This window comes from Fulmarus glacialis, unplaced genomic scaffold (genome assembly GCF_000690835.1).
Source record: "Fulmarus glacialis isolate BGI_N327 unplaced genomic scaffold, ASM69083v1 scaffold12474, whole genome shotgun sequence".
Classification (NCBI taxonomy): domain Eukaryota; kingdom Metazoa; phylum Chordata; class Aves; order Procellariiformes; family Procellariidae; genus Fulmarus; species Fulmarus glacialis.
Genome location: NW_009207449.1, coordinates 17,771 through 28,124, shown reverse-complemented (window position 1 = coordinate 28,124; position 10,354 = coordinate 17,771). Strand labels below are relative to the sequence as shown.

Here is a 10,354-nt window from a genome sequence, read left to right as displayed (position 1 = left end):
CCGGCCCGGCTGCCTGCGCCTAACCGCCCGCCTACTCCTCCTCCAAGGCCCGCCAGCTTTCCGTTTGTTTTGTTTGTTTGTTTAATTTTTAGACTAAAAAGGCCATGAATAGTTTCCCCTTTTTAATCTCGGGGGGTATTTGTCATTTATACGACATTTGGTGTATTTAGCTCCCGTCCCTGGGGTAGAGCTGCACTCGCTCCGTCAGCAGCGGGATGGCTGCCCCGGGAATGACTGCCCGTGCTTTAAAGAGGCTCCTTTAATTCCTATTTTAGCAAAAAGTTGCGGTGATTGAATTTTTTAAATTTAACTTTACTTCATCCTTCTGTTCATGATAAATGAAATGGTATAAAATTACATTGCCTGCTCCGGAGCTCTCTTAGCTCCAGAAGAAGGCCTGGTGCTGTTGAGGAAAGCAGAAGAGTGCATTTTACTGAAGCAAGTAGCTATGGCTTTGGTTATGCTGAAAAACGACCCTCTTCAGGAGAAGGGCTACGCTTGCATGTGTATTTTGTGTGGGCTTGCTGTTTGTAAGGGGAGGCGTTCTCGTTTAACTGCTCTTCTAAAGGACGCCTAAAGTTTTGAAAGCCTGTTGCATAATTCCTAGCAGTTAAATTTGCGTCAGGTGATGCCTGAAGGAGCCGATCTTGCAGTCACGAGTGGTTCGGGTTTTCCAGCAAGTTCAGGAGTTGCAAGACTGGGTCTTGGGATGGTCAAAATTGGAGTACAAGCCTGTCAGTGAGACACTCAGAAATGCTTCTTAACATGCTTGTTACCTTCTTGTCACATGCAAGGTGCAGTGGGACAGGAAATTGAAAATTTAAGGTGTGCAATTTAGAAACAGGACTTAAATGTGTGGCTGGCATAAGCCTTTGTTTTCTAACTGTGTGTTCTTTTTCCAGCTGTACTCTTTTCTTTTTTTTCTTTCTTTCCTTTTTTTTTTTTTCCTGGACAAAATAAAGGCAGACATGCTGAAGTACCCAGCAAGCTTGGAGAAGAAGTCCATAGAGAAAATCTGCAGTGTCTCAGCAGGGCTACTGGCCTTACTGTGGCTCAGGAAGTCCCATGTCCTTGAGTCATCTCATGGCTGGGGTATTTACGCCATTTGGTAGCCCTGGGCAACTGAGCGTGTTAGACTCTCAGGCTGTGCTTTGGGCAAGCTGTGTACACCAATCTGTTTTGGTAACAGGCATATAGGAACCTTGTTTTAAGTGAAATATAGTGAGTGAATTTGAAAGAAATTGGGAAAGGAAGACTTGTCAGAAAGGCTTTTTTCTGTTTGTGTATAGTGTGATATGTAAGTGGATTCGGTCTTCAGTTTTTTGAGGTTTAATAGGAATGATGAATGGTTCGTAGGTTCTTAGACCTCTTTATCTAAATTAGCATAGAGGAATAGAGTATTTCTTTGTGATATTTGCAATATTCTAGAGTAAAAATAGCTCCATCTGGGGAGCTATTACTATAGAATAGTTTCCCAGAGCAAAGTGGTCAATCCCTGTGTAGACAAACTGTTAGGAGAACGTTTTTGAGGCAGATCTCAAACCAGCATCTATGTGTCTCTGATTTTGTGAGTATAAGTCATCCTTTGTCATCTGCATCGCGTCCATTCCTTAGCTATCAATCAGCACTGTGTACAATGACTTGCATTCGCAAGTCTTAAGTCCTGTTTCTGCAGATGTGCACCTCATCAGCTTTACGAACTTGCGTACCCCAAGTGTTGCAGCATCTGGATCACAGAATCTGTCTTTGGGGGTGGCTGCACGCTTGAGCTCTCCCACTCAGGCCCTTAGGAAGCCGTGAGACAGTTATTCCAGCCGTGAAGCTGTGCTTATCATTCTGCATGCTTCTCTTTCTCAACACAGGCGCTTTGATTACCGTCCAAAACCTGATCCTTACTGCCAAGCTCGTTACACCTTCTGTCCCACTGGCTCTGCCATTCCAGTTATGAAAGAAGAGGATGTCATTGAAGTGTATCGATTACAGGCTCCAGTATGGGAATTCAAATATGGGGACCTACTAGGACATTTGGTAAGGTGATATTTTTGTTTAACAAAGTTATAGTGGCAAATTCAGCTGAATTCAACAGCAGGGGTCAAGAATGGGAGCTGTAGGGTTGGGATATGCTTGTGTGGAAGAGTATTGGAGCACACAAGCTAGGCTATCTATAGGAAAGATACCCAAAGAGCAGCAAGTTTCAAACAAAAGTTACAGAATTTAGCTCAGCTAAAGAAAAGAGCATGACCAGCACTGTTGGTGGGTTTGAATGGGTTCCCCCATGGAGCTGCACATTGGGAGTGTTTTGTATACACACACCATTACGTTTTGGGTGTCTCTTTTTCTGCACTAGCAGTGTATCAAGAAAATACATTTATTTGTCCCCTTATGTCAGATGAAATGCGTGCCTAGCATACGAACTTTTGTGTTAAAAACTTACATATTTGCGTGAACGTGGATATCTGTCAGGAGTGGACAGCTAGCTGGTCAGAATAGTGGATCATGGGGAGTTGGTTGCTTTTATGGTTCTTTCTTGAATGTTATGATCAGTATTGAATTAAAGTTTCCATTCATGGTGTCATGCAAATAGGAAAGAATCTCAACTTTAGTGATATTTATAGCTATAGCAGTAGGATAATTAAGCTTCAAAGCATGATCCCTAATGAATAAAGAAATACTAGTGAACATGAAATAGCAACATCAAAACCAAGCACACAGAGTCAAAAATGGAAATAGCTTCAAATATCGTTATCTCAGTTGTTAAACTAAGGTTGAATTTATGTATTTACTATACAGCTTTTAAAATAAATATTTATCTTGTTCCTTTTGTGGCTTTCATTACTAAGATCTGTTTCTGCTAACTCAGTTCTTCTCTTTATTTCTTTGATACCCCTGTGAGGTTAAGGATTCAAAAGTAAGCTTGATTATGAGCTCCCACTGAGTATCTGCCTCAGAATGTACAATGAATGGATAGACAAGCACTGAGACAGTGTGACTCTGTATCACGCACATACTTTTATCACAATCTAGTATGTTGTGCATCAATGCTACTGAACCCAGGATGTTATAGGAACCCCTTCCCCTCTGCTCACCCTGTTGCACAACAGCTCCCAAGCATCTTATCTTCTGTACAGGTCAAGATGAAGTAGTTTTTATGTTAAAGTTTTGGGGTTTTGGTTGTTTTTTTTTTTTTTTTCTTTTCCAGAAAATTATGCATGATGCTGTGGGTTTCAAGAGCTCGCTAACAGGCAAAAGCTACACAATGGAGTGGTATGAGCTCTTCCAGCTTGGGAACTGCACATTTCCACATCTCCGGCCTGGCATGGATGCACCATTCTGGTGTAACCAGGGAGCTGCCTGCTTTTATGAAGGAATAGATTATGCACACTGGAAGGAAAATGGAACTTTAGTTCTTGTGACCACAATATCAGGTAGATTTCAGATGGATAGTGCTACTATCTTAAAATATAGAGACAGCCTTGTCTTCATGTAAAGCAGTATGTTTTAATTTATGTCTTGTAGGTTATTCGCAATGTTAGTCACTGATGCTAATTTCAAACTGAAATACTGTCTTTGCACTTTCTTTAATACAGAAAGCGGTATGAGGCTGCTGCCTTTTGAACAATGCACACTGAAGAGTTGTTAAATGAGAGTCATTTGGTGTTGCTGTACAAAAACACTTGAGTCTCTTGAGTGTAAAAATAGCAAAACAGCTTATACAGAACCATTATGGACTCTTTTCACATGGCTTCACCAAAACAAAGCCTTCTATTGTGAAGTGGCAGATGACTGCTGAGATAGAAAAACTGGTGAAAATGTGCTCATTACTGAGCAAACAAATAAGGCATATTTAGAAATAGTCTCAAAAATATAAAAAATACTAATCTCTATTTCCGTCTCCCCCATTATGTGTCATAAAAACTGCAAATGTCCCCAGTAATAGGTCTCTGTCATATGTCATAGAACAAACCCAGGATTTACACCTTTAAATACGTGGATGATCCCAGAATAGCTTCCTGTATGCTGAACACTGAAATCCTAAAATAAAACAGTCATTTAAATAAACCTGGTTGATTACTGTAGTAATACAGTGAATGACTTAGGAACAAAGTCCCCTGAGGACTTGGGAGAGCTGCATTTTGTGTGACCAAAACCACTTACTCTCTGAAGTTAGCATAGTGTACAAGGCACACTGGAGAGTCAGATTACAGCTAGTGTGGTGCGGTGCTTTATGTTTGCCCGCTTCCACCTTTAGCAGCTTTGCTGGACTCAGTCTCTAGATAATCTATTCAATGCTGCTAAGAAATTCTAGGCTATTCTTTAAGCAGTGAAATAAGCGGAGCTGCTTTCCTGTGAGTTTGTAGCTCATGACTGAAGTCTTTGATGCCTGATATGGTTGGATTCTTTTGTATGAATACCGAGTTAAACATTTTCATACAGTTGTGGAACTTGCAATGCTTCCTGCCTGTGTGGATTATTTGATGCCTAAGAAGGTTGAGGTTATGCTGGTGCCTTGTGGAGGCATTGTTATGGTCCTCCTTGTCTCTCTCGCTTCCTGTTTCTGTGAAACTTTTAGGAAGGTAGCATCTCTGAGAGTTTTGAATTGTCTGAATTTGACCAGGAGTCTGAAAGTTACTGTGGAACAGAGTGAATAGGTGCAAGCACAGATGGACAGCATCATGAGCTGAACTTGCTTCCTTCAGAGCGCAGGCAAAAAGCATCCCATCTCGTGGGAGAGGGCTTTATTGGATGAAACAGCTGGACCCTCTTTGCCCTTGTGAAATCCTATGGAGCTGTTTGTCAGCAGTGTCAGAGACCACAATGAAGCATTCTCATTTTCTTTTAAAGCCCATCGGCCAGGTTAATGTTACTTAGGGGTATGTTTCTTTCGTGGAATTAGGACAGAAATATCCGAAGTCTGTTTTTTGACTGTCTATTTAAGACGTTAGGGCCAGAACTTCATATTAAGTCCGTCTCGGTCTTGTTAGGAGAGACAAATCCTTTTCAATAACATGCCTTGCAGAATACACGCTAGGAAGCTAATCTGGTAGGAATTAGAGAAGATAAAGGAGAGCTTCAAGCACATCTACAGTGTATAGTAAGTACAGTTCTTGATACAGATTTAGTGACTTGTTGTTTTATTAAACCAAATCATGGGCAATTAAAAAAGAAAATAGCCAACACTTTCACTAAACAGAATGATTGTTATGTTTACTGTGAAGCTCAAAATAAGAACAGTTATAATGGGGTAGCCTAGGAAGTGAATTTGCAGAACTTTAGTTATTCTGAGGTAGTAGCTTGCACACATGCCTTGTCTTAGAGTGTGAGATGTGTTTACTCTCTGATGAAGAGTAGACCCAGCAATCTGACCTTTGCAGCTTGTTTTGGAGGGAGATGTGTGGCATGTGATGCTCTGCATTGGTCTTGACAAATGCAACATTGCAGTGAATTCAGACTTGATGCGAGAGGCTGGTTGTTGTGTGCAGGGCAGTGTTAGTGACACAGACCTGTCTGGTGTCTGCCATGCTGAGGTAACTGCTGCCGGTCTCTTGGCTCGCAACAGTCTTGCCTGTCTTTCAGCAGCTACCAAGCACAGTTACTCTACCCACAGCAGTGACACTTGCAGCTAAAGAGAGATCATGGCTTGGAACGCCGTCACGATTGCAAGCTGTCGTCTGACTGTGTCTTCTGATGTATCGCACAAAAAGAACCTGCAAAGCTTGGCCGTGTTATGAATGTGAGGTGCTAGACGGATCTGGGTCATAGGTGGTTGTACCCTGTGCTGTGACTGAGGAAAGAGAGGGACGGAAGGGCTAGGTTGAGGTGCAGTGCTAGGACTATGGGAAAAATAAATGAAGGAAGATTAGCCCTGTGCTTCAGCTCTATTTTGGGGAGGCAGATGCATCACGTGTAAAGAGCTCCCGGAGGGATGAGCTGAGTTAGAGGTATCTTCCTCATTCCAGTTGTGAAATCACCGAAACACTCCAAACATGTATTCTAACTAAAAAAAAAATCCACAAGGTCTTTAAGTTTACTGGTCTTCACATCCCACTCATATTGTTCGGCTTAGTTCATCTGAAGAGCTGCTAAAACAGCCAGGTCTCAGTCTGAGGTTACATAGGCTTCTTTTGTAGAGAAACATGAAAACTTCAGCCCTGAATTGCTGAATTTAGTTAAAACTTGGGGAAGTGCAGAAACGCCTGTTGCACTGGTGAGCACTTTGTCAGCATCTCTTGTAGATTGTACTACCTGCCCTGTTTGTCTACATGGATAAAATGAGAAGTGTCATGGTTCTCTGACATTTGGATGTTCTGGCATAGCAGGAAATGGGGCTGAAAAAGGAATTATAGTTTAAATAACATACATGTAAATATAGTTTATTCAGTGGGGTATCACTTCTCCCTCCAGCCAAAGCCTTGTATCTTTGCATGGCTGGGTAATGTTGTGGGTAAACTTTTGCAGGGAAGGGAAGTGAACCTTGAGATAGGTGGAAAATGTTTTGAGTCATGTATTTGTAACCCTGTCTCTGTGCTTATTTTCATCTTTTACAGGAGCCATGTTTAATGAAATGGCAAAATGGGTAAAATACGACAATGAGACTGGCATTTACTATGAGACCTGGACAGTTCAAGCAAGTCCCGACAAACAATCAGTAGTATGGTTTGACTCTTACGAATGCTCTAAATTTATACTGAGAACGTACCAGAAGCTAGCTGACTTAGGAGCTGTGTTTAAGAAGATACAAACAAACTATACCAGCATAATTTTGTTCAGTGGAGAACCTATTTTTTTGGGAAATGAAACATCTATTTTTGGACCGCTAGGAAACAAGACATTGGCAGCAGCTATAAGAGACTTCTACTACCCATTCAAACCTCATCGGACAGTCGGAGAGTTTTTTGTGGATCTTTTAAAAATAATTGATCGTGTCATCTTGAATCGTCAGTTTTACCTCTTCTACAACTTGGAATACTGGTTTTTACCTATGAAGTTCCCTTATCTCAAAATAATTTATGAAGAGGTCCCTTTACCTACTGGAAGCAAAACATCCTTTGGTGGATAGTTGCTTACTGAAGAACTGAACTTGCCCTTATGCCAGAGTATCCCGAAGGATTTTGGAGCGCTACCGTGATGGTATTAAAGTGTTGTATGTTTCACTGCTAACTGTAGAAGTTGTCTTGGGAGGGCTTTGCTGGACCACGTGAAAGACTATGCCTTTTTTTCTTATTACCTGCATAAAACGTTCGTGAACACTTCAGCATTTCTGACTTGGCCAGCTTCTGTGTAACTATGGATACCTGCTGCCTTGAAGGAAGGCTGATGTGGCTCCTCTTGGCTAAACTCTGCAGTGCCCAGGGGGGTGAGTGGGAGGCAGCCCGCCTGCTCTCGTCTCAGGGGCTCTCCACGCACATGGCCATGTGGTGACAAATAGCACCTGGCCCCAACAGAGATGGGACACAAGCATTACAAGGACCTTCTGGTCTGACCAACTCAGCTAATCCATGTGTGGGAGCTAACAAACCTGAGTGCTTAGATGTGCCCAATTCTCTCAGCATGTGCCTTAGATTGGTGTTTCTGTATTTCTTTGGTTTGTACAACTGGGACCTATGAACTGTTCTCTGGTTCATGAAGTAGGTGTTCGGCGGGGTGGGAAGGGGCACCTGGATTATTAGAAGATGGCGTGGGTGGTACCTTGTCACCACTTTGGTTCCTTCATCTGCACTGTAAACACAATACAGATGGCTCTTCCTGTGTATGAGTTTTCTAGCACAGATGGAAGGCAAACAGCCTGTTTTGATGTCAACTTTGATGCATAACTGCAGTGTTATAGCAGTCTCCTCTCTTAAAGTCTACTTGAGGCTTCAATTAGGTCAGTTTCATAGAAGTCACGTTTATATTCCTTCTACATTACTTCAAAAAGCATGGAATCCTCAATGTGAAAGAAGCAATGACAGTTTGTGGGGTGTCAAAGTCACAATTAAAAATGAGGGCTTAGATTTCCCTGTAAAAAGCATTTGCAGCCTCCTCCTGGCAGTGATGCTTGCAGTAATGGTGCTGTGCCAGCTGCGGCATCCTTGGAGTCCTGTTCCAGGCTATGCCTAGAGCTGCTTGGCAACTAGTTCCCTTTAAACACAACCGACCAAAGCCAAGGGAACACCGGCTTTCTGGAGAGCAGTGAGGTGCCTGTATGCAAAAAATGCACCTGCAGCAGCATAATCATCTCTAAGTGTACACTACTCACTTTGGTTTTTTAAACCGTTTGCAGAATGAGTTTAACCTCCTGCAGAGGTTATTGCTGCATCATGGCTAAGTAGTTAGTGACACAGGAACCCAACTCTGCAGTTTCATTTGGCTTGAGCCAAGTTAATAGCCCACTGTAGCCAAAGAGGGGAGTACACAGTGCGAGTACACAGTGATTTGATTCAAATCGTAAGAATGGCAGAAAATTAACCTTGTATTAAAAAGTCACTAAAATTAATTACTTGAATTGCATTATCATGCGATGGGATGAGCATGAGAGCTAGTGTGAGAGGAATGAGGTGATGAGAGCTCCTCTGTTCTGCAGGGGAAAGCTGCTAATTAGTTCCACTGCTATGTGAAACTTCATCTTCTACCTCAACTTGAAAGACTTTACTCTTTGGAGCCAAAGTCACAAGCCCTTGCTTTAACCTGCTGAGCTTCAGATTCTTTAGATTACCCACCAAGAAGGTAATCCAGGAGGCACTAGGGAAGATAAAGGGATGCAGCAAGCCTGTCTACAGAAAGTACGTTCTTGTTGATGCAGGTTTTTATGACTTTGAAACCCTCAACATATTGTTGAACCCACGTTTATCTTCTCAGGAAAAAGCATCTACCTCAAAACCAGTGTCTGAAGCTCTGAAGGGGAAATAGGATCATGAAACCAAGTCAGTAGAAGCTCCAAAAGCTGCTTCTCTAGCATTTGCTAAAAAGCTTGTAGCATCGATGCAGCTAGAGAGACCTTTCAGAGCCTGAAGCGGATGCCATGGTGGGGTAGGTCATGCTGCCTCATAGTAGAGCAGCGATCTCTGCTCAGCCTGACAGTGCTGTTCGTTCACTGTACAGTACTTCCTTGTCTTCATACGGGACCTAGGGAGCCTACACACCAAAGTCATTATTTTCTCCTAATAATTGGAATATTGTGTGATGCATAGGAGAGCCTTACACAACTGGAAATGCCAAATCCTGAAATATACAGGTAACGGTAGCTGAATCCCACATGTCAAAGCTGCCTTGTGCAGCTCCTAACAATGAAAAAGATGGGTGTTGTGGACCAATAATATCTAGAGAGATTATACAACAACTTTACATAGCTGACTGGTTGCAGAGATAAAAACCTTCATGATTTTTGAAGAACTTGGTCAAAAATAGTGGATGTCTATGAAAGAAGTAATCACTTTTCATGTCTGTGGTCAAACATCACTTAATGGTTCTATAAGTACAAGTTTATAATATCCTGGGCTTTTTGTGCCTAAATAACAGCCCTTCTCATGTTTCCTATTTCATCTTTACAATCCAGCATGATCTAGCATGTTTTACTCTAACCCTAATACTCTGGATGGTACAGGGAGTTGCTGCAAGGAGGAACGGTTAACATCCTAGCATGTATTAGTTGCAAGTTAGAGGACAGTAGATTTCTGGCAACAAAAAAAGATGAAGACAACTGGACAGTTATTTGTCAAGGACACTGCATCCCTTCCAGGCAGCAGCAGAAAGAAGCAGCTATTTGAGACAGAATCTGTGAGTGTGTTCAGCAGTAGGTCACTCTGACGATCATTTGACAATTCCTTTATGCAGCCATGTGTGTATGCAAGGCTGGTTCGCACAGAACTCTGTCGTCAGTTTAAAGGTACTGATTATCAGCATAGGAGTTGCCCTTTTTTTAACATACATGAATTCCTTCTGAGGCCGGTATTTATTCCTTCTGGGCACAAGTGTTGGAGAGAAAGGCCCTCACTTTGCTTCTCTCAGTTTGGGAGTTTTTGTTCAGAACCTTAAAAGCCAACAGGCAGGTGGAAATAAACTCCAATTCTGGAAGAGGTGCAGTTCTTGAAGTTGACCAATTATTGCACTGAAAATAGTTTCACTAGCATTTAGACTGAAGTTAGCGAGTGCAGTGCTCTCTCGTAGGCACAATCCAGAATCCTTGAGTTAGGCCTATAGATCCAAAATAACACTGAGGTGATGTGTAGGCTACTTCTGTGAAGTTTAGACAAGCTCAGAATAGATCGATAAAGATGACACTTCTGTCACTTAAAAAGCAAGTGTTTGTGATGCCTAACAGCTGCTGCACACCTGATGAGCTGTTGTTGTTTGTGCCTACCTATTTAGCTCAAGTATT

At 42.1% G+C, this 10,354-nt stretch overlaps 1 protein-coding gene across 1 annotated transcript; it reads left to right on the top strand.

Moving 5' to 3' along the window:
• Positions 1–1,862: 1,862 nt before the first annotated feature.
• CLN5 (ceroid-lipofuscinosis, neuronal 5) lies at positions 1,863–7,057 on the top strand (the record flags this gene model as incomplete). Its single annotated transcript, XM_009576115.1, has 3 exons — positions 1,863–2,028; positions 3,200–3,425; positions 6,546–7,057. Coding segments are annotated over 3 exons (904 nt in total), but the record flags the coding sequence as incomplete, so codon positions are not given.
• Between the last annotated feature and the right edge of the window lie 3,297 nt (positions 7,058–10,354).